This window comes from Oncorhynchus mykiss, chromosome 15 (genome assembly GCF_013265735.2).
Source record: "Oncorhynchus mykiss isolate Arlee chromosome 15, USDA_OmykA_1.1, whole genome shotgun sequence".
In the NCBI taxonomy this organism is placed as follows: Eukaryota; Metazoa; Chordata; class Actinopteri; order Salmoniformes; family Salmonidae; genus Oncorhynchus; species Oncorhynchus mykiss.
The window spans coordinates 24,998,651-25,024,121 of NC_048579.1; the positions used below are offsets into that span (position 1 = coordinate 24,998,651).

The window sequence follows — 25,471 nt, forward strand, 5'->3', positions numbered from 1 at the left end:
ATGGTAAGTTGGTGGTTGAAGGTATCCCTCTAGTGGTGTGGGGGCTGTGCTTTGGCAAAGTGGGTGGGGTTATATCCTGCCTGTTTGGCCCTGTCCTGGGGTATCGTCGGACGGGGTCAAAGTGTCTCCCGACCCCTCCTGTCTTAGCCTCCAGTATTTATGCTGCAGTAGTTTATGTGTCAGGGGGCTAGGGTCAGTCTGTTATATCTGGAGTATTTCTCCTGTCTTATCTGGTGTCCTGTGTGAATTTAAGTATGCTCTCTCTAATTCTCTCTTTCTTTCTTTCTTTCTTTCTTTCTTTCTTTCTTTCTTTCTTTCTTTCTTCCTTTATTTCTTTCTCTCTCTCTGAGGACCTGTGCCCTAGGCCCATGCCTCAGGACTACCTGGCCTGATGACTCCTTGCTGTCCCCAGGCCACCTGGTCGTGCTGCTGCTCCAGTTTCAACTGTTCTGCTTGCGGCTATGGAACCCTGACCTGTTCACCGAACGTGCTACCTGTCCCAGACCTGCTGTTTTAAACTATATAGAGACAGCAGGAGTGGTAGACATACTCTGAATGATCGGCTATGAAAAGCCAACTGACATTTACTCTTGAGGTGCTGACCTGTTGAACCCTCGACAACCACTGTGATTGTTATTATTTGACCCTGCTGGTCATCTATGAACATTTGAACATCTTGGCCATGTTCTGTTATAATCTCCACCCGGCACAGCCAGAAGAAGACTGGCCACCCCTCATAGCCTGGTTCCTCTCTAGGATTCTTCCTAGGTTCTGGCCTTTCTATGGAGTTTTTCCTAGCCACGTTGCTTCTACACCTGCATTGCTTGCTGTTTGGGGTTTTAGGCTGGGTTTCTGTACATCACTTTGAGATATCAGCTGATGAAAGAAGGGATTTATACATACATTTGATTTGATCTAAGAGTCCATTGACGCACCCGTGCATCAATCTAATTAACATCATAAAAAAATCCCTATATAAATCCATCAGTTTACGCTAGAGATATATTTTTTTGCATGGGCTGTGTCTCAATCCCCCACATCCGCCTGTCGGCCCTCCGCACTTGCGGTGCAAAATGGCAGAGCTACAGCGATATTTGTCAGACCAGGAGACACCCGAAAATCAGTTTTCTCACGAAAACGTCTGTAGCGTCCGAACGGTTTGGCCTACTAACTCATATAAGATGAGACTCGATGGTATTCTCCGTGTTGATCTACGACCCCTACAAGTATCACGGGACTCGTGTGAAGGTAACCCATAGAAATGAATGGAAGTTTGGAGGTAGTTTGGTGGGGGAAAAAAGTTGTTAAATGTGTCCAAAAACCAAACTATTTCCTGAGCTTTCTTATATCTCCTTGATATAGGACAGACATTTCAAATATATATATATATTACTGTCTTTTTTGCTATTTATGAATTAGTTATTCAATGAGTTTCTATGGGCTATATTAGTATTTTTTTTAATATTTTTTTTTATACATACAGGGGTCCTAAAATTCAAAATCAAATAGCATAGACATGACATGAGTCAAAACACCTCAAAACAAGACATGGTATCAAGAACTAGATAAAAACTAGCTGAAACGAGCTACATGGCAGCCTCTAGCCATTGTTGCTAGCCACAGTATCTAGCCACCCAGAATCACAACATCACACTAATTTCTGCACCATTGAGGGCGAGCATCATTTTCGTGATGTTGTCAGCTAACCCATCTATTTGGAGTTGTTCTAGGAATGACCTTATTTGGGCATGGGAATGTGAATTCATACAGTGACCTCTGTCTAGAATCTAGATAACACTTTCGGAGGAGGTAGAATGAAAGGACAGCACTAAGCACACACTTCATGGTCTGCCCATTTAATAATAGGTTTGCCTTAACATTACCAAGAGATTTTAGAACATCTAAAATGTGTGATGAAATTTAACACAAAGATAATGTATTGTAAATAGCTATCAATAACTGCATTATTATTGACAATATATTATCATTTCAGTTGTCTTTCAGTTTATATTTATTTTCAAAGTAAAATAAAATGTGTGTCATTCAAATTACATGACAAAAATCAGAAACATTTTATCGACAGGAGAAAACAAATAAAACACTTTTATTTTCAATGAAACGTCATCGTATTATGTTCTATGCAATGGACCCTATAGCCATACAACAGTTGCAACCCTATACATTCAAATGAAAAACACAGATTAAACATGCCATTCATAAAAATATCTTTACAAAAATGTACATTTCTATGCAACAATATTTTTTTAATTGCACATCTCTAAAATACCCTTTTCCACTCCCAACCCAAGTACAGTATTCTTTTAAACACAGGGGGTCAATTGCAACAAGGTCACGATATCATCTCATTTTCCGGGCTTTAAGATCATATCCAACTCTGTGATGTTTCCATGGTTGTTGGTTAATCCTCTCCACTGGCACCAAATGACACTTGTTGCTTTTGATAGCAAGGTTTGCTTTGATTTGCAAGGTGCAGAGTAGCATAAACCGCAGACAAAATGATGGAGTTAGATTTGAGTTAAAGATGACCTTGTATGCAAAACATGACATACTACTAATTGCATTACCCGTCAGTAAACAAACAAACAAAACCCAGATAATTGGTCTATAGAGACTCTTTTCTCCACTCAAATCAGCTAAGGATTCAATCAAAGCCTGCAATTTAAAAAAATCCACACTGCTGAACCAGAGGCTAAAAACTCTTATCAATAGTATTAAAATGAGCATTTCCCTTGATCCACCTAGTAGGCCTACATTATTATCTAATGTATTACTTTATCTACTTAAAATATGCTTTGAGTGGTATAGTGACAATGTGTTTCAGCAGTGTGGATGTACTGCAGTGACGACCTGATTGAATTTCAAACTATGTTTTTGACAGGAATGAATGGGATATATCATTGTGAAATCAAAACAGGTAGTGAGTGGTATGACCATTTTCTTAAAGACATTCCACAATACAAAAGTAGTGATAATATTAATAAACAGAAATCAAATTTGAGTGGATTGTATGAAAATCAAATATTGTGTAGAGGCAGTTTCTGAACCTTCTGAATTCTACTCCAAATACAAAGACGTCTTTCAGCGGAGAAATCTCAACATACAAAGTGTACAAGAATGTGTATCGATATAATCCTCTGCTCTTTCTATTTATGTTATCTGAAACCTTGAATCTGTTTCACCTATCAGGTGACTCAATAACAATGAAACATCTGCAAAATCAACAACATAAAAATTATCATTTCAATAACAGAAAAATATTTCAACATCCAATCCCAATAATGAGTTAAAAGTAGTCTAATTAGTTAATTGGGAGCAATTCTATTAATTATTCAATTTCGCTGATTTTCTAAATTGGATGAGATAAGTGACAGTATAGCACTATAATTCTCCCTCTTTTCATTTCTGCTCTGCTAGGTTTTTAAGCCTCTGCGCATATGGTGCTGCGGTGGCGGTGCAGTGAGCTCAAATAAGGCAAAAGAACACAAGTTTCTCTCCTTGTCTCCTCTCCCGAGTACAGGTCAGATCCGTGTGGAGAGAGAGGGCACAGCTTCCTACAAAGTGATGTATGCTGGGTAGTACAAACTGTGCAGGGCTGGCTACAGCGAGACACTGTTCCCTGGTAGGAAGCCAAAGCAGACGTTGGCTGGCTATCACAGGAAGCCCGTTTTCCCTTTGAAATTTGGTAGGAGGTCAGAATAAAGAATGGATCATCCCCCCCAGGACATGCATGTGATGAATGGATAATCTGGAAAAATCTGGAAAAGTTACGCTAAAGCGATCGCTTATGCATGGGTAAGACTGATGCTCCTCTGTACCTTTCCAAATCCTTAAAAAACAAAAACCCATTTGTGATCTCGATAATGCATGATTTATCATAATTTATTACTTTCGGGCCAAATGGGAAAAAAACAGAGGTCAAATAGACAGGACAAAAATGTAAATGCTTACGCAAAAATGGTCCTCTGACTGTGTTCAGCACTGAAAATAAAAGGCATACACAAACGAATATGAACATAACTCAAGGGAATGACAGTTATCATCAGCAAATATCCCACTCAACTACAATTTTAATGAGTATTTTCTTCTCTCTCTAGCATCAATATGATTGAATCAGTCTCTTGAAAACAATTGCAAATTGAATATCTAGGAGTGAATTCGGGCAGATGCAGTAAAATTATATATTTTTTTCTGACAGCAGCAGGCCATATTCATATAGTTACTGCTGCACAGTGGGGCATCTGAATGTTGTTCAACGTCTCCGCTACACAGAGATAGAGATGGAAAAGAAGGAGACTACCATCTTGTTTTTACACCACACAATGGTTCCTTCCCCCAGAGATCCTTTGGTTTCTCTAGGAGGTGATGAGGATGTCTCTTGATGCTGTAGAGAAGACGGAGAGATGTCCGCTCCCTCGTCCTGAAGACATAAACAATTGACAATGACAAAAATGCAGATGAGAAAACAGGAAATAGCCGCAGGCTTTCCTTTGTATTAATGTGACTATTTATAATACCGCAAATCGGACGATTACACAGTGCTTAATGCTCGCATAGTTAGAATTTGGGGAAGTTTGTTGATCCTTTTGGGAGTAGGGACTAGAACTTCCATAATCCTTCCAGACATTCTATCTAGAGCTCTTCACTCTGATGTTCAATCCAATCGTTGCTACCAGCAAATAAAATATAATGTATTTGTCAAATGCCCCGAATACAACACTTTACAGTGATCTGCTTACTTACGAGCCATATCCCATCAATGCAGAGTTAAAAAGTAAGAAAATTAACAAATAAAAACACAGTCAAATAACAATAACGAGGCCATATACGAGGCATACTGGTCAACGTGCAGGGGTACAAGTTAATTGAGGTAATACTGTATGTACTAGGCAATCAGGATAGGTAATAAACAGAGTAGCAGCAGTGAATGTGTAGAGTGTGAAAGTGTGTTTTTGTGTGTGTGACTATGTGTATGTTGGAGTGTTAGTGTGTGGGTAGAGTCCAGTGAGTGTACATGGGGCGAGTGCAAGAATGTCAGTGCAAAAACAAGGGGGTTAATGCAAACAGCCCGGGTAGCCATTTGATTAACTGTTCAGCAATTTTATGGCTTGGTGGTAGAAGCTGTTTAGGAGCCTTTTGGTCCCAGACTTGGTACCGGTACCACTTGCCGTGTGGTAGCAGAGAGAACAGTCTATGACTTGGATGGCTGGAGTCTGACCAGTTTTAGTGCCTTCTCCTCTGACACCGCCTCTGACACCGCCTGGTACAGAGGTCCTGGATGGCAGGAAGCTCGGCCCCAGTGATGTACTGGGCAGTATGCACTAACCTTTGTAGAGCCTTGTGGTCAGAAGCCAAGCAGTTGCCATACATAGCAGTGATGCAGCCAGTCAAGATGCTCTCAATGGTGCAGCTGTAGAATGTTTTGAGAATCTGAGGGCCCATGCCAAATCTTTTCAGCCTCCCAAAGGGCAAGAGTCATTGTTGTGCCCTCTTAGTGGTGTGGATATCGAGGAAGTTGAAGCTCTCAACCCGCTCCACTACAGCCCTGTTGATGTAAATGGAGGCATGCTCGGCCCTCCGTTTCCTTTGTCTTATTCATGTTGAGGGAGAGGTTGTTGTCCTGGCACCACACTTCCTGATCTCTGATATCTGTTGCAGAGGGAGGTGTTTAATCCCAGGGTCCTTAGCTTAGTGATGAGCTTGGAGGGCACTATGGTGTTGAACGCTGAGCTGTAGTTAGTCATTTAGACAGGTTACTTTGGCATTCTTGGGCAAAGGCAGAGTATTACAGTCTGGGTCAGGGAGAGGTTGAAAATGTCAGTGAAGACACTAGTCAGTGCATGGTAATCCGTCTGGCCCTGAGGCCTTGTAAGGTTAACCTGTTTAAAGGTCTTACCCATAATCGGCTAAGGGATCGTGATCAAACAATCGTCCGGAACAGATGGTGCTCTCATGCGTGGTTCAGTGTTGCTTGCCTAAAAGCGAGCATAGAAGGTATTTAGCTCATCTGGTAAGCTCCAGTCACTGGACAGCTCGTTGCTGGATTTCCCTTTGTGATCCGTGATAGTTTGCAAGCCCTGCCACTTCCAACGAGCATCAGAGCCGGTGTAGTAGGATTCGGTCCTGTATTGACGCTTTGACTGTTTGATGGTTCATTGGCGGGCATAGCAGGAGTTTCTTATAAGCGTCCAGATTAGTGTCCCTCTCCTTGAACGCGGCAGCTCCAGCATTTAGCTCAGTGCAGATGTTGACTGTAATACATAGCTTCTGGTTGGGATATGTACGTACGGTCACTGTGGGGATGACGTCGTAGATGCACTTATTATTAAAGCCGGTGATGTGGTAAACTCCTCAATGCCATCGGATGAATCCCAGAACAGTCTGTGCTAGTGAAATGGTCCTGTCGCTTAGCATCCACTTCAATGGACCACTACCTGTTTGAGTTTTCGCTTGTAATCAGGAAACAGGAGGATAGTGTTATGGTTCGATTTGCCAAATGGAGGGCGAGGGAGAGCTTTGCATGCGTCTCTGTGTGTGGAGTAAAGGTGATCTAGAGTTGCACAGGTGACATGCTGATACACATTTTGTAAAATGCATTTCAGTTTTCCTGCATTAAAATCCACAAGGAGCGCTGCCTCTGGTGAGCATTTTCTTGTTTGCTTATGGCCCTATGCAGCTTGTTGAGTGCGGTCTTAGTGTCAGCATCGGTTTGTGTTGGTAAATAGACAGCTTGGAAAAATATAGAAGAAAACGCACTTGGAATATAGTGAGGTATTCTAACTCAGGCGAGCAGGACCTCGAGACTTCCTTGATATTGAAGATTGCGCACCAGCTGTGGTTAGCAAATTAACTGAGCTTACCTGAAGCTGCCGTTCTGTCCTGCCGATGTATAGAAATAACAGCCTGATTTATATTTTCCATGTCCTTGGACATGGACTCGGTAAAACATATAATATTACAGTTCTTCAGATCCCGTTGATAGTATAGTCTCAAACAGAGCTCGTCCAGTTTATTCTCCAGTGATAGTGTTGGGGATTTGGTCTTGGTCCGGGATGATCAATAGGTCCTTTGACTCCTATTCATTGAAGTATAAGTCCTCATCCGAATTGACGTTAGTGATAGCTGTTCTGATATGCAGAAGCTTTTTTGGTCATAGGAAATTATGCTGGAAACATTATGCACAAAAAAAAAAAGATAAGATCAGCACAAAAAAAAACACACAAAATAGCATAATTGGTCAGGAGTCAGTCAAATGGCTGCTCTTCCCTCCATTGTAATTGGTCTTATGTGTTTTAGAGAACAGTCTTATGTCTTAGCAGAACAGTTTGTGTTTGAAGTGTTTTAGGTATTTTTAAAGATTGCACTCTGAGGTTGCGCTGCACATGGTTGGGGCCACCGATCGAATTTGAAAGTGGCAAACATATGAAAAGGAAATGGGTAATGGCAGTGTGACATATGGCTGGCTGTTTTATATGTGGATGAGCAAGGGAATTGGCTCTCCAGATGAACGGATAGGCAGGGAAAGGCAGAGAGGCAGAGAGTGAGAGAGATAAAGGGAAAGATAACTTGGCATTGTCCATTACAGCCATATGCTATGACTTTTAACACCATATGTGGCCAACATAGTACTTCACATATGATCTCCCATGTAGCATTTCCTCCAACCTTAAACCAAAAAAAGACAACACATTCAATGATAATAAAACCTAATGAATACTGTAACAACCATGAATAGAACATTTTCTCTAGTCTACATCAAGGCTAGTGGTCTCATCTATCAGTCAGTCTCTAAGAGAACTTTGGATTAATGTAGCATCATTTGGACAGAAGTCATAAATACTACTAAATAGCCCTGCTAGGATAACTCTGCATGCTGGGCCTAGTGATGATGTGGCTTCCTTGGTCATTACCCTGAGCCTGAGAGGACGACAGGCGAGAAGAAACAATTTTCCTCGGGCCCTGCCATTCATTCAGTCTCTCCACTTCCACACTATTAAATGAGATGAATGTTGTTTGTGGCCAGTTCTGGCCCATTGCAACTCCATTACTACGCTCTCTGTCAGCGTCTGCATTAGCTGCCCTTCACTGGAGCTACTCGGCCCTATGTCTGTCACAGTGCTTTTACTTTAGGACATGATTGAAGAGTCGATGCTTGGTGATGGTTAAGATTAAGGGCTAGATTCTATCAGATCCGCGCTAGCTGACCTCCGCATAGCGGTTGTTTTGGTGGTGTCGGAGGTGGAACTGCATTAGAGCTGTCCAATCCACAAGCGGCTCCTGGCATTAAACCTAAAGCGGACATTGCCATTGGCTGCACGGAGCCGCATTTAGAGAAATCGCATGTAGCCTTGTTTATAAGTTTGAACACTGGAATGTGAGATGTAATCTACACCTTGATTAGACTGATAGAAATCCTCGTAATTTTGTTGAATGTTTTTCAATTTGAGTGTCCTTATTATTATTAGTAGCCTGCACTTTCTCATTCTGAACTTGTAATGCGAGTGGGACGGGTGTGGCTTTGTGACAATGACCGGAAAACACAGCCGCTCACCGATTTGACAGCTCTAACACTGTTACACCTCCGACACTGCCAAAATACCAGCTATGCGTGTGTCCGCTACCGCAGGTTAATGCTTGATCTGATTGAATCTAGGCCTAACGAAAAACTTCAATAATTGTGACATTTGTGATTTACTAAGGTTCATGAAACTAAAGGAAAACGTTAGAGAACCTAAAATGGCTGACTAAACAAGCTTAGATTATATAATTTTCAAAAGTTTATTGATTCCAAATTCTTACCTGTTCTCAGTTGTCAATGTCAGAAACATGGTTCTCTATCTGAAAAGATAAGGACGAAATGCATCAGTATTTAAAATCCAATTTGTGCAGTTCTAATGTAATCAGCTATAAAACAAACCCTGCTTAAATCAGAACTTAATTCAGGGTTTTTCAAGTTGTTGGAGATCTCTGTCAACTTGAAAAAAAAATGTCCTGGCTCATTGTACATTACCAATTTATCTGATCAATATGACCTTGAATGAAGAAACAAATAAATATCCCACACACTCGCTGGGAAAAATAATCTCTTCTATTAGCGAGAAGACAAGGCTTAGCTCTTGGACGGCATGCACCCGCTCCATTTTATAATGGGTCATAAATATCGCACAATAGGGAAAGCATGGTGGCATTGAACCACAGATGAACCACACAGATAATTCCTTCGATCTTCCTGCTTGAACTTGAAATAATGTGTACTCTATGAGGAGCAAGACTCAGCAGGGATGATATAATTATTTAGAAAAATGACATGCTCAAATAGCATCCTATTTGTGATAACTGTGAGAAATATTAATAAGGTGAGTTGTTGACTGAAGTGATCAATAATTGTAGCTGTCGTCTCAGCTGTTCCAGAAATTGTCAAAAATACTTTAGCTTTTTCCCTCAGTCTAGTTCTTTGTAGAGTATAAAATGGTGACTTTAAAGAACACGTTCAGTTCCCTCAGTAGCAACTCCATCTTCATTTTCATATTTGGACCGGTTAAGACAGGCCTCCAAGTCCCCCTGGTATGTCTGCAGCGCCCTGTTTTAATTACAACCCATGACAGCGTGTGTGGTGTGGGGTGTGTGTGTGCACGCACGTGCGTTGGTGTGTGTATGAACAGGGACCTGCCACTGCCTTCAGTTGAGTTGGGCTGTCAGGGAGAAACTGTCTGTGGTGGCACACTCATCATTTACTCATGAGCAAACTCACACTGCTTTTCAGATCTTGAGCCATGAATAATTTGGCAGAATTAACTTTCTTAAGGGCAAGACTGGTGTGCCCAATTTAAATCTCCTATCCCAAACCACTGTCTCCACTGCCCTCCTTCCAGGCCCCCTTTTTCTTACCAGATGATGGCTGCCCTCTTCGTCGTAGTCATCCTCGCCCCCGTCAGTCATCTCTCCGGCCTCGACATCCAGTGCTCTGTTGCCCGCCTCCTCCCCGGAGTTCTCAGCTGTCTCCGACACAGACTCCTCATGGAGAGAGTCACAGTTGTCCTCATACTTTCTTTGAGCCTCTGGAGAAAACGTGAAAGAAAGAGTCAGAGGAGGACAAAGAATTGAGACCAAAGTAACTGGTGACAAAAAGTAACAAGATGCTGACTAGCTACTCTGAGGGGATAAGGAGAGACTTGCAATTGAGAATCGTAACATCATACTAATCAGTCTTGGTGAAACTGTGTTTAACATTTGAACAAGCTTTAAATGTTCTTCTACTTTACCTCCCCTGCTGTGAGACTGTCCTCTCTCTCTATATCTCTCTCTCCCTCTCTCTCTCTCTGACATGTTTTCTCTCTCTATCTCTCTCCCTCCGTTGCCCTCTCTTTCTCTCTGACACCCTTACCCTCTGTCTTTGCCCCCACCCACCTCCCCCTCACCTGACTCGGCTCTCTGCTGTTTCTCGATCTTCTCCAGGCGACCAAGCAGAGAGTCGATCTTTATCTTGATCTGAGTTAGCTCTCGTTTAATGGTCTGGAGCTGGTCCGTCTTCACTGCTGAGACATAATCAAAAACACAAACAGACAATAAATCAATTTACAGTTTTTCTCAATTGCTAAAACACAATTTCTGAAACCTTGCTCCATTTCCTGAAAACATTAAACACAAAACCTCATCTTCAAGCACTATTTACATAACCTCTGACTCCTCTTGCAAAATGAAACATTCGTGCCAACACAGTTTTACCTGTGTTCAAAATCAAACACTGCTCTCAAATCATAAACAAAGTGATCAAAATGATATACACTCTCAAGCAGTCAGTAAACAATACACCGAAAAATAGAAAACACATTGTTCAAAACGTACAATTCTCAGGGAGAAGTACATTTTGATGAACGAAAACATGTTATATCATAGTAGCTCAAAATTTATCAGAAATTACTACTCTCCTTTGCTCTTTGCAATTTTGTTTTTTGTTCTTCCTCCTCCTTGTACCCCTATTTTTACAGTACTGTACCCTGCATCTCACAAACTTGTCCTTTGTCTCTGTGATACTGTAATTCTTGTTCTTTGTTGATATGAACCTGCAACCAGTCAAAATATATTGAGCAGTCAGTATTGTTAATAAATGGAAAGCACAATGTTCAGGGCCATACAATTCATCCATTGTACAGTATACAGCCTACAATGCATTGTACTACAGTATCCATTCTCAGACTTTCTCCTTCGCCACCTTCAACAACCTGTTTGCTCTCTGAACTGGCGTATGTATATTGGTTGTGTCGCATCACTTGAAACAGGTTAAATCAATTTTGAGTGGTTGTGTTCAATCAATGACATATGTTCTCTATTTGTATTTGATTGTTGCCACTTGTGTTTACCAGTATGGATGACATGTGCATTAGAGTGCAGAATGTGTTTAGAGTTTTGCTGAAAAGTCTAAGTGAGATCTGCAAATTGTGTTTTATCATGTGAAATGGTTTAAGGTATTGACAACAGACTACATAATTAGCTAAATGAGTCCAGGCAACTGAGAACTTTGTTCAGCCAATGGGTTTTTAGTGTTTTAGCAATTGAGAAAAACTGTATTATACCATAGTGTGGGTTTATTTTTACAATATTATTTTTCTTTTAAACACCACTCAATGATTCATTTTCATAAACTGCGTATCACAGAACTGATGTTATCATCTGGTCGTACCCCAGGACCCCCCTATCATTCTATCTTTTCATCAAGCCAAGTTACATTTTCTCCAGGGGTGAACATATCAATTTATCTGACCGTGTACAGTTCTCCTATTTCAAATATGAAACCACTGCTTTCAATTAGGAGATTAGTTCATGGCTTACATCCACCATGATGATGATTCCTGCTCATTACCTGCGTTAACGGCTGTAGCCAACATCTCTCCTTATAATTTCTGATTACTTTTTGGGAACATAATAAGACAACACAAAGGGGATGATGCCATTTTGACATTATGTAACAACAGACTTGGGTTCAAATACATGTGCATTTCATTATTTGTTATTTACATAATACATTTTCTGTGTATTTGAATATTTTTAAGTAATGTGGCAGAATCAACTACTTCTATTGGAAGTATTTGAAAGTATTTTCAAATAATTTCATTTAAATATACTAATATTTGAAAGTGTTTTCAAATACTATTTTCAAATACCTGGGTTAAATGCATGGGAGTGTATCTGAGTCAGTGTTTGAGTATTTTCAAATACATGCCAATACTTTCCAAGTATATTTCCAAATACATTCCAATACTCAACTTGTCTTTTCAAATAAAAAATATCCAGATACTTACTTCCAAATATATTTTGGAATAATTGAAATACTGTTAAAGGAATTATATTCCTATTTGTTCATCAACCAATTCAATTAAAACACTCTGCCCATTTCTAAGAATTTGTAAGATACTTATTTGCATAAAATGGACAGAGGCTAGTCTCAAAATCAATCAATAGCGTTTATTCTCGAGAGTACTGATCATAATACAATGTACATTGGTTTATATCACATTTTGTCATAGCGTTTTGAATGCTGCTCCTCCGTCTCTCCGATATAATGGCAATATAGTTCACAAGCCTTCCCACATTGTCTGCCACCTGTTAAACAATCTACTAAGCCCAAGGTCTCTCCCCTCCCTGGATAGAGACAGGATGTCCTGTAAGGAACACAGCATTCTAGCCAGTCTGACGATAGCTCCATTCGTTTCTAACAAGGAACAGACAGTCCTTCTAATTCTGGATGAAAACTACACACATTACATTCAGTATTATGATTATAATAAGATTCATACATCCAAGATTCATTTCCACCATAATTTGCAAATATATTCATTAAAAATCCTACAATGTGATTTTCTGATTTTTTTTTCTTATTTTGTTTGTCATAGTTGAAGTGTACCTATGATGACAACTACAGGCCTCTCTCATCTTTTTAAGTGGGAGAACTTGAACAATTGGTGGCTGACTAAATACTTTTTTTGCCCCACTGTATATGTATACACACCTACTCCTTCAAGGATGTTTCTTTTTTTAAACTATTTTCTCCATTGTAGAATAATAGTGAAGACATCAACACCTTGAAATAACACATATGGAATCATGTAGGAACCAAAAAAGTGTTAAACAAATCAAAATATATTTTATATTTTAGATTCTTCAAAGTAGCCACCCTTTGCCTTGATGACAGCTTTGCACACTCTTGGCATTCTCTCAACCAGATTCACCTGGAATGCTTTTCCAACAGTCTTGAAGGAGTTCCCACATATGCTGAGAACTTGTTGGCTGCTTTTCCTTCACTCTGCAGTCCAACTCATCTCAAACCATTTCAATTGGGTTGATGCTGGTTAAGTGTGCCTTGAATTCTAAATAAATCACAGACAGTGTCACCAGCAAAGAACTCTCACACCCCCTCCTCCATGCTTCACGGTGGGAACCACACATGCAGAGATCATCCGTTCACCTATTCGGCGTCTCACAAAAACACAGTGGTTGGAACCAAAAATCTCAAATTTGGGCTCAGACCAAAGGACAGATTTTCTCCGGTCTAATGTCAATTGCTCGTGTTTCTTGGCCCAAGCAAGTCTCTTCTTCTTATTACTGTCCTTTAGTAGTGATTTCTTGGCAGCAATTCGACCATGAAGGCCTGATACATGCAGTCTCCTCTGAACAGTTGATGTTGAGATGTGCCTGTTACTTGAACTCTGTGAAGCATTCATTTGGGCTGCAATTTCTGAGGCTGGTAACTCTAATGCACTTATCCTCTGCAGCAGAGGTAACTCTGGGTCTTCTTTTCCTGTGGCGGTCCTCATGAGAGCCAGTTTCATCATAGCGCTTGATGGTTTTTGCGACTGTACTTGTTCTTGAAATTTTCCGGATTGACTGCTCTCATGTCTTAAAGTAATGATGGACTGTCATTACTCTTTGCTTATTTGAGCTGTTCTTGCCATAATATGGATTTGGTGTTTCACCAAATACAGCTATCTTCTGTATACCACCCCTACCATGTCACAACACAACTGATTGTCTCAAACGCATTAAGAAGGAATGAAATTCTACAAATACATTTTTAACAAGGCACACCTGTTAATTAAAATGCATTCCAGGTGACTGGTTGAGAGAATGCTGGTTGAGAGAATGCCAAGCGTGTGCAAAGCTGTCTTCAAGGCAAAGGGTGGCTACTTTGAAGAATCTCAAATATATTTTGACTTGTTTAACACTTTTTTGGTTACTACATGATTTTATGTGTTATTTCATAGTTTGGTTTTCTACAATATAGAAAATAGTAAAAATAAAGAAAATCCCTGGAATGAGTAGGCGTGTCCAAATTTTTGACTGCTATTGTATATATATTTTTTAAATATCTTCCTTTATTATTTTCCCCTAACCCTACCACCTCTCCCCTAATTGGTGTTAACTCAGGGACAACAACACTTAGGCTTCTACTTCCAGCTAATACATACTATATACATTTTACAGACACAGTATATTTTACAATAGTTATGTTTTGTTTATTTTTAGTCCTATCCTTAGCTTACCTCCAGTTTTGATTTCTATTTTTCACATATTTTCCAACTGTGCTGTTTCACAAAAGTTCTGAACCTATATGAATTCTACGGACACTATATATTTAAGCAATACTGCCTGAGGAGATGTGGTATATGGCCAATATACTACGGCTAAGGGCTGTTCTTAGGCACAATGCAAAGCGGAGTGCCTGGACACAGCCCTTAGCCGTGGTATATTGGCCATATATCACAAACCCCCGAGGTGCCTTATTGCTATTATAAACTGGTTACCAATGTAACATATATAAATATGTTTTTGTCATACCCATGGTATACGGTCTGACATACCACAGCAGTCAGCGTTCAGGGCTTGAACCACCCAGTTTATAATTTACATTAGTTATCTTGTTATTTTTAGTCTCACCCTTCAGCTCCACTCAACCCCTTCCATCTTCCATGCCTTCTATTAGGCATATATTTTTCAACTGTGCTGTGAAGTTGAACAAAAGCTTGGAACCTTTCTATTCTCATAGTGTCTAATGATTGTAATTTAAAGATAACATTTTTGCTAAGAGTATATTTATATTATTGATCGATTTGCTATGACTTTTCAAATCACCCAGCAGTGCTATTTGCAGAGTTAGCTCCAGGTGAGTGTTGAAATTCTTCCACCATTCCTGAACCAGAGACCAAAAACAAGCTACTGTACATAGACAGTACCAAAACAAAGGATCTAATGATTCTGTCTCTTTGAAGCAAAATCTGCAGAGCTGGGTTGGTTGTATGCCCCATATTCAGTATATATATATATATATATATATATATATATATATATATATATATAAATATATGTAAAAATATAAATAGCATTCTATTGGTTGAAAGAATTTTGTAGAATAATTTACATTGAAAAACTCTTAAGTTATGTATCAGTTCATAAACCATGTACCATGTAACCATGTATCAGTTCATGTGCCATGGAATCGGTACTTTGAAAATATCTTCCCAAATATTTTACAATCTATATGGTACAGTTGTCAATTTCTTTATGGTTGAAAATTTGACAACCGTCAAAATAGGGAAAAACAGACAGCACAAGTCTGAAATAAGAAAACGGACTTTGACGCCAATCAAAGCTGGTCAGTGTCAGAACGAGGACGGATGAGTGGCTGTGTGAAGCAGTCCCATCACTTATTTCTTGGGCTTTAGATGCCGAATCAGAAGCCTCTGAAAAATGTTGTAGAAATCTTCATTATGTGAAATCTCATGGCTGCTTTGTAGCCACTATTTATTGTTAAAACATTGATTTATTACACAAAAACACATCATTAAGCTCCCCGCTGTTGTTCTCTCCTCCACTTTTTCACCAAGGACATTTCCTACACTCTTAGAAAAAAAAGGTGCTATCTAGAACCTAAGAAGGTTATTTGTCAGTCCACATAGGAGAACCCTTTAAAGTAACCTTTTTGGTTCCAGGTAGAATCCTACTGGGTTCCATGTAGAACCCTTTCCACAAAGAGTTCTACATGAAACCCCAAAGAGTTCTACCTGGAACCAAAAAAGGGTTCTCCTACGGGGACAGTAGAAGAACCCTTTTTGGAACCCTTTTTTCTAAGAGTATACAGTGTTGCTATTAGATCAGGAGAAAGAGCCTTATCTCTAGGGAAAGCAGATAGGGCTGGTGGAACTTATTTCTATTGCCCCTTTCCTAGCTGATCAGTTGAACTTATTTAACTTTATTTACAATGACGACCTGGACACAGTTGAAGCCATCGAGGTCTTTGTCTCTCTTGCCCAGTCCAACATCAAACCACAAGCGCCTGACCCTAGAGGTGACATGGCCCCTTGTTGACCTTGAAAGTATTGGTCGGGAAGGACATACGTGTGGACAGAACATGTGTTTGCATTCTGTGGTGTTTGTAAATGCATTCGCTACATTCAAAGCAGCATTGTGTTTGTCTGGTATGCAATCCTACTTCAGATGCAATGCAGAGTCAATGTGTGTCTTGGAATCACAAGTCAGCCAACTGTTGTTCCCTAAAGTGGCCATGGACTCTGTTGTTTGAGCGTTGAGAGCTCTGGATCAACCATACCACAGACAGAGAAAATAGAAAGTATAGAGGATATAGTGGAGATGAAGAATGGTGCCAAGGAGGTGTGATTTTTGATACATTGAAGTCTCCCTCCTTCATTGCTGTCCCCTCGATGCTTTTGGCAGGCGAGCGCACAGGCACAGACGCACACGCAAGCATGCATGCACACACACACACAGCAATTTGTTATTTCAACAGTCAACAACAACTGCGTATGCTTTGGGCAACTTTGTCCTTTGATGATAAGAAAGTGTGGAGCCATTTCTAATTTATCAGTGACTTCAGGCCCTGTTCCTTTGTGCTATAAGCCACACGAGCCACAGATAGAGAGAGACTCCAGACATACCCAGCCTAATCCAACATAATTTCATCAACAGCACCCTCTGATAGCTCAGCATTACAGAGAAAAACAACATAGTCTCTTCTATTTCTATCGGGTGGATGGATGGATCTTATTCTGGGACTTAACGATGACCCATAGAGAGGAATGTGTTCTTGGAGATAGCGACGGTCTCTTTGAAGCACTGCAAGATTAAGATTGCAGCAGACAAGGAGAGTTCAGATTGTTCTTACCGAAGTCATTTGAGACCCTAGATAGCTTTAAGTTAAATAGAGCGCTAGGGAAATCTCCAGCATGCTCTGAGCAATGTGGTCTGTTTTGCCACTGGCAATACTTTTGTTGTCGTATGCAGAGCTTATCTCTATTCAATTGTAGAGGACGAAGAGGTCAATACTGAGAATATTAGTCCATTTGTCTGCTAGGCCTTGTCTTTGACAGCTATGGCTTACATAGGATCTGAATGGCTGTTATGCACCACAGCCCCTACAAACTATATAGATCCACCCACCCAAATCTTTGGACTATCTAACCATAGCTTGCTCCTAATCCGTCTACGTCAATAGAAACAGCAATTTCTCACGGTTCTGACTTTAGCGACTGTGGCTACCAGATATAGAACCGTGATGCCCGGCTTGGAGAAAAATCAATATCGTCTATCCAAAAAAAAGGAGGAAAACATGTTTTTCCGCTCCCTCCATAAGTCCACCGCATCAGAGCCCTTTGACTGACGTTAGCAAGCTGTGGGTACTGATAACACTGCACTGAATAAGGGAGAAGCAGAAACCATACAGACCACACACTGAGTCCAATTATACAGCCTGTTCCTTATAGACTGCCGTTCAGGAACACAGAACTCTGATCAGTACGTTAAATGTAAAACATGGTCTTATTGTGCATTTGCTAATCAAACGATTCAATGTGGGTCAGAGACAGATATGGATGAATCGTTTGAGACTGGAAGGATACAGCGTTCTGTTTGCGCTCTACATTGCTGTTGCTCGTTCCTGTTGTCTCTGGAAACGGCATTGCTTTTTATAGTGGCAGAGAAAGTGCAAGTTGTGCTGAGGTAGGTTGGGACATGACAGCTCCTTTTGTTAAGGGAGAGTAAAATCATCAGTCTTTAAAAAAAATTCAGGTGGTTTACCAATGTGAAATAGTTGTATATTAAGCAACTTAATCTGTCTGTACATATTTTCCTGTTTCATTGGATTATTTATCCCCCTCACATTCAACGATACAATATCTATTATGTTTAGCTGAATGTTAGCAATATGTGTTAATCATTTTCCAATCCTAGTATTGCCACATTGGAATCAGCCACATATACAGTATAACAGTTGGTGAACCTACACTTGAGTCCGGAAGAAGTAGAGGAGGAGGAGGAGGTGGGTGGTCTGGAGGAAGAGGAGGAAGAGGAGGTGGTCTTTATGGGGAAGGATGTCTTCCCACGTCGTGTGGATGGAGCCAGGACCCGGGAGCGCTTTAAGGGGATCACCGCCCTGGGGGGTGGGGCCACCCGGCCATGGTAGTCAAACAGCCTGAGGACAGGAGGGAATTACACCCATAGAGATCAAACAGCCTGAGGACAGGAGGGAATTACACCCATAGAGATCAAACAACCTAATTCCGACTATTAGAGGAGGTGCTCCCACAATAATGTGATTTGTATCGCATACAAGTTAAAGTATTGGAATCCACTAATCCCATTCCAATACCTTTTCAAGCTTTTTTATGATATGAAAGCAAGCTTTGCTTTTATACTTACAGGGCCATCATACTTGACTGAATATATTGAATATATTTCATAAACATACTTGTTCGGTCAGTAGGTGCCCAACATAACAACAGGGTGGTGTGCTGGACACAGTCACTCATATAGAGGTCTATAGAGCATCTCTCCATTCCTAATTTCTGTAACCGTTAGCTTACCTGTGTAACATTGACATACAGTAAACTCAGAAACAGTTGTTTAGTAGAGCATGGCTGGTGTAGGCATTGTGGCGCTCATGTGAATTTCCTTGCTTTTTCGGCTTCAGACCCCTGCCTACTTCTCACTTAAAACATTGGTTTTTACACTGGAAGGTGATTATGCAAAATTCAAAAAAATATTTCCACATGCAAAAAGTAACTTTCAAAGATGTAATTTGCGCTTCAAATTATGTGTTTTGTCTCACATAATTTATTGTCAAAGGCCCGGTTTCCTAAAAGCATCTTAAGGCTAAGTTCACCGTTAAAACATTTGTAGGCACATGGTTACATCTCAGAGCTGTTTCCCAAAACCATCATTACTAAAGTTGAAAACACTCTTTATTTATCGACTGCCTCAGACCACCCGCAGAACAGATAACTGGGTCATTAGATGCTTTTTTTTGCCCACTTCATACATTGAAGATCTCTGCTAAACCTAGAATAAAGATGTGTATCTGTCCCTCTGTGATCTCTGCTAAACCTAGAATAAAGATGTGTATCTGTCCCTCACAACGAAGTTTACTACAATATAAAGTTGCCAATGTCTTTGCAATTGTTATAAACAAGAAAAGGGTAAAAACAAAATGGCCTCAAATGAAAACCGAGATGACTGCATTAAAATATAAATACAGTAAGCTACATACAGTAGACCTATGTCTTGTGTTACAAAGTGGGATAAAATTGATTGGATTTACAGTTCCTTCAGAAAGTATTCATACCCGTATTCATACCCTTATTCCACATTTTGTTGTGTTACATTTCGTTGTGTCAATACATGTCAGAATCCCTTTGGCAGCGATTACAGCTGTGAGTCTTTCTGGGTTAGTCTCTAAGATGTTTGCACATCTTGATTGTACAATATTTTCAATTTTTTTTGCTGAAAATTCTTCAAGCTCTGTCAAGTTGGTTGTTGATCATTACTAGACAACAATGTTCAGGTCTTGCCAATCACTTTAAGTCAAAACTGTAACTTGGCCACTCAGGAACATGCACTGTCTTCTTGGAAAGCAACTTGTGTTTTAGGTTATTGTCCTGACGAAAGGTGAATTCATCTCTCAGTGTCTAGTGGAAAGCAGGTTGTTCTCTAGGATTTTGCCTGTACTTTGCTCCATTCCGTTTCATATCCATATGATGATGCAGCCACCACTTTGCTTGAAAATATGAAGAGTGGTACTCAATAATTGGATATTCCCCAAACATAATTTGTTTTCGGGACCAAAAGTTAATTGTTTTGCCACAGTTTTTGAAGTATTTAGTGCCTTGTTGCAAACAAGATTTATGTTTTGGAATATTTGTATTCTGTACAGGCACCCTTTTCATTCTGTCAATTAGGTTAGTAATTGTGGAGTAACTACAACGTTGTTGATCCGTCCTCAGCTTTCTCCTATCATAGCCATTAAACTGTGTAACTGTTTTAAAGTCACCATTGGCCTCATGGTGAAATCCATGATCGGTTTCCTTCTTCTCCGGCAACTGAGTTAGGAAGGATGCCTGTATCTTTGTAGTGACTGGGTGTATTGATACGCCATCCACAGTGTCATGAATAATTTCACTATGCTCATAGGGATATTCAATGTCTGCTTATTTTTACCCATCTACCCTTCTTTGCGAGGCATTGGAAAACCTCTTGGGTCTTTGTGGTCGAATCTGTGTTTGAAATTCCCTGCCCGACTGATGGACCTTACAGATAATATGTGTGGGTACATAGATGAGGTAGTCATTCAAAAATAATGTTAAACAATATTATTGCACACAGAGTGAGTCCATGCAACTTATTATGTGACTTGTTAAGCACATTTTTGCTCTTGAACTTAGGTTTGTAATAACAAAGGGGTTGAATAACAAAGGGGTTGAATTTACATTTGTAATTAATTTGTAAACATTTGAAAAACCATAATTCCACTTTGGCATTATGGGGTATTGTGTGTAGGCCAGTGACCTTAACATCTCAATTGAATCATTTTTAGGCTCTAACACAACAAAATGTGGAAAAAGTCCAGGAGTTTTAATACTTTTTGAAGGCACTGTATTTCAATCATATTGAATCAATTTCAAGTTCAATCAATTTAGTTTTATTTTTCTAATTGTAGGCTACTGTCTGTAATTCTTACCTCAATTTCATGATGTGTAGGCCTAATAACATGTGTGCAATGATGTGCTAAATATTCCATTTAGTGCATAGCCTAAGCATTAGAATTAACCAATATTAATCAATATTTGCTGCCATAGGTGATAATTTCTTTCTAGGAGTTGATCCGTCGTCAGTATCTAATGTTAGGGTTTGAATGGAGAACGCTGATCGGAGATCAGCGCTGCCTTTCCTTTGATTCTATCAGTATCAACATGCTCTAACGGCGCACTTATTGAAAGTTCTTCATACATTCAATAAGTTCCCTACGTGGTGTTTTGGGATACGCATGTTAGTTCTTCGGCCATTATAGAAACAATGCATCATTAAAACACTTGTAAGCTTAAGTTCCATAGCTAAAGTTCCATCGCTATCGAGAAAACGGGCCCTGGCTATTACTTCATAGACATGTCTATTTGTATTTATACAAAACATATGGATTCTTCCTTTAAAGAGGGGAAGGGGGTGAATATCAACAGCACACAGATAAGCATACAAAGCTCTCCCTCGCCCTCCATTTGGCAAATCTGACCATAATATCCTCTTGATTCACCCTTAGAAGCAAAAATGAAAGCAGGAAGCACCAGTGACAAGATCAATAAAAAAGTGGTCAGATGAAGCAGATGCTAAGCTACAGGATTGCTTTTCTAGCACAGACTGGAATATGTTCAGGAATTCCTCCTATGACACTGAGGAGTACACCACATCAGTCATTGGCTTTGTCCCCACAGTGACCGTACGTACATACCCCAACCAGAAGCCATGGATTACAGGCAACATCTGCACTGAGCTAGAGGCTAGAGCTACCGCTTTCAAGGAGCAGGACTCTAACCCGCAAGCCTATAAGAAATCCCGCTATGCCCTCCAACAAATCATCAAACAGGCAAAGCGTCAATACAGCATGAAGATCGAATCATACTACACCGGGCTCTGATGCTCGTCGGATGTGGCAGGGCTTGCAAACCATTACAGACTACAAAGGGAAGCACAGCTGAGAGGTGCCAAGTGACACGAGCCTACCAGATGAGCTAAACTACATCTATGCTCGAGTCAAGTAACACTGAAACATGCATGAGAGCACCAGCTGTTCCGGATGACTGTGTGATCACGCTCTCCGAAGCCAATGCGAGTAAGACCTTTAAAAACAGGTCAACATTCACAAGGCTGCAGGGCCAGAAGGATTACCAGGACGTGTACTGCGAGCATGCGCTGGCCAATTGGCAAGTGTCTTCACTGATATTTTTTACCTTTCCCTGTCCGAGTCTGTAATACAAACATGTTTTAAACAGACCACCATAGTGCCTGTGCCCAAGAACATAAAGGCAACCAGCCTAAATGACCAAAGACCCGTAGCACTCATGTCTGTAGCCATGAAGTGCTTTGAAAGGCAGATCATGGCTCACATCAACACCATCATCCCAGTAACCCTATATCCACTCCGATTTGCATACCACCCCAGCAGATCCACAGATGATGCAATCTCTATTGCACTCCACACACTGCCCTTTCACACCTGGACAAAAGGAACACCAATGTGAGCATGCTATTGATTGACTACAGCTCAGCGTTCAACACCATAGCTCCCTCAAAGCTCATCAATAAGCTAAGGACCCTGGGACTAAACACCTCCCTCTGCAACTGGATCCTGGACTTCCTGATGGGCCTCCCCCAGGTGGTAAGGGTAGGTAAAATCCTACCTGTCACGCTGATCCTCAACACAGGGGCCCCTCAGGGGTGCGTGCTCAGTCCCCTCCTGTACTCCCTGTTCACTCATGACTGGCACAGCCAGGCACGACTCCAACACCATCATTAAGTTTGCAGATGACACAACAGTGATCACCGACAACGATGAGACAGCCTATAGGGAGGAGGTCAAAGACCTGGCCGTGTGGTGCCAGGACAACAACCTCTCCCTCAACGTGATCAAGACAAAGGAGATGATCGTGGACTATAGGAAAAAAAGGACCGAGTACGCCCCCATTCTCATCGACGGGGTTGCAGTGGAGCAGGTTGAGAGCTTTAAGTTCCTTGGTGTCCACATCCCCAACAAACTAACATGGTCCAAGCACACCAAGACAGGCACGACAAAACCTTTCCCCCCTCAGGAGACTGAAAAGATTTGGCATGGGTCCTCAGATCCTCAAAAGTTTCAACAGCTGCACCATCGAGAGCATACTGACTGGTTGCATCACTGCCTGGTATGGCAACTCCTCGGCCTCCGCCCGCAAGGCACTACAGAGGGTATTGCAAATGGCCCAGTACATCACTGGTGCCAAGCTTCCTGCCACCCAGGACCTCTATACCAGGCGGTGTCAGAGGAAGGCACTAAAGATTGTCAAAGACTCCAGCATGGCAAGCGGTACCCGGAGCGCCAAGTCTAGGTACAAGAGACTTCTAACCAGCTTCTAACCCAAGCCATAAACTCCTGAACATCTAATCAAATGGCTACCCAAACTATTTGCATGTTAAACTGCATTGTTGGTTAGGGGCTCGTAAGTAAGCATTTCACTGTAAGGTCTAAACCAGTTTTACCAGTGACAAAGGTTCTTATTAAAGGACTGAAATGTGCATGTGAGAGCGATAAATTATACATTTAATAAAAACTGCTGCATCTACAAACATGTTGAGCCCAAATGTATCCAAGTGTAATTGTCACCTTGTGGACGCCGCAGCCTCGTTTTAATCCGACGTCTAGAATTGTTTCTAGATTTGGGCCCCAAGAATTCTGTATGACCCTAATGATAACGACCCTACGGTATAAGTGTTCTCTGTAATGGCCGGAATGAATCATGGCGCGAGGCGGGGAGTGAGTCGTGTACCTCCAATCAAATTGATTTGCGAATCTTCATCGACATTGGTGTCATATTGGCTTAGATATGAATTTAACATTGAGCTTCAATCAATCCATACTACTGTATATTCGCACCAACCGGCGTATTTCGTCATCAATGACTTATAAAGTATATCCCCCAACAATCTATCTATTACATATAAGGTTGATGGTAGCTGTATAATGGCTATCTACTGTAGGTCTATCTGACATGGATTTGCTTATCAAATTGTCCTATTTTCAAATGCACACAATCCATTTGTACAACCTATTAGCCTGTGCCTCTGTCTCGCAATATATTTCTATACAGTATACTGTATCTCATTCTATGACCTCTTCAATTGTTTCTTATCAATGACGTACAAATCTGTGCTCCGCCATTTTGAAACATTCCAATTCAAGTGTGTCCTTTTGGATGCAAATAAATGTCAAATCTTTCACAAGCCTGACTTTTCATTATTTTTCATATTGATCAAATTACTATTACACTCTAATGTACTATCAATTATCTTCCCATCCATCTTTAAAAGAAGGGGGGGGTAAATAAAACAAGATGTAAATGTCAAAGTGAGGTGTCTTCCTTGACTAATTTCACAGCGCCAGTTGATTTTTAAATCGCAGCTCTGTCCGAGTTGACATTTAGTAAATGTCTCAGCAGATTAAAGCACTGAACACCAAAACAAATTAGAGGAAGAAAACACGGGTTGATAAAAGTATAAGGACGTGCTCTACTCAAGCTTTTCAAATGGATGAAACGACTGAAAAGGTATCTTATTCATATTTGGAGAGAAGGTTGCTTAGCAAAAACAACTTGAAGCAGAAGGTACTTTGCTGGGAAACATTTCCATATTTCCGGGAATTTTTCATTTGACCGATTTTGCACTTGGCATAATGTAATTTACAGTTTTTTCAAATGTCATAAAAGTAAGTGAATTATTCAATACATACCGACTGTAGAAATCATCCCTGTAGTAGTCATAGTCAAATTCATAACCACTGGGGATGAGAGAGAGAGAGAGAGAGAGAGAGAGAGAGAGAGAGAGAGAGAGAGAGAGAGAGAGAGAGAAAAAAGAGAGTGTGTTTAGCATTTAATGTCTACTATAAGCTCTGTCAAATGCTAACATATCAAAACAGAAACCGTTTGATCCAAACAGACATGTGGGTCAAGTCTTAAGGCCACCGCAGATGGAGAAAACCTTAGCTAATCTGACATGCGGAGGCCAAAGACTGACTGACAGGAATAAGAGTGGTTTCAGAGTGGTTCTACATTCAAGGCCGGAACCTGCGGATAAACCTAGGAAGGTCACAAGAACTAAGGTACCTCCATCAACAACACATTCCACAATCTCACGTCAATTGTGAGCTCAGAGGAATCATGAAAATGTCAGTACTAATAAAAAAATAGAACATATAAACTACATTTCAGAGAAGGAAAGAAAATGTACACCTATTCAGAACAGGAGAGAAGTTTACATTTCTTTTTCACAGGAATAATTTTTAATTAAGATTCATGCAAATGTCATTTCCATTTAGAGCAGCCCAGTGTTGGTTTTGGCTCTCTAATTACCATGTTACATCACAGCTGTT

General features: G+C 40.5%; 1 protein-coding gene across 3 annotated transcripts in view; it reads right to left on the reverse strand.

The window, feature by feature from the left end:
* Nucleotides 1–1,837: 1,837 nt before the first annotated feature.
* The window catches only part of LOC110489868 (RNA-binding Raly-like protein), a 156,761-nt gene continuing 133,127 nt past the window's right edge, over nucleotides 1,838–25,471 (reverse strand). For 2 of the 3 annotated variants that reach the window (XM_021562820.2, XM_021562821.2), the window contains exons 4-9: nucleotides 24,833–24,880; nucleotides 18,309–18,496; nucleotides 10,437–10,553; nucleotides 9,907–10,076; nucleotides 8,818–8,856; nucleotides 1,838–4,438 (exon numbers count right to left, since the gene is read on the reverse strand). In XM_021562820.2, the coding sequence (XP_021418495.1) occupies nucleotides 8,824–8,856; nucleotides 9,907–10,076; nucleotides 10,437–10,553; nucleotides 18,309–18,496; nucleotides 24,833–24,880 (556 nt within the window). In that variant the 3' untranslated portion in view covers nucleotides 1,838–4,438; nucleotides 8,818–8,823. The remainder of the gene's footprint in view (nucleotides 4,439–8,817; nucleotides 8,857–9,906; nucleotides 10,077–10,436; nucleotides 10,554–18,308; nucleotides 18,497–24,832; nucleotides 24,881–25,471) is intronic. The other variant, XM_036944133.1, reaches the window with a different exon arrangement.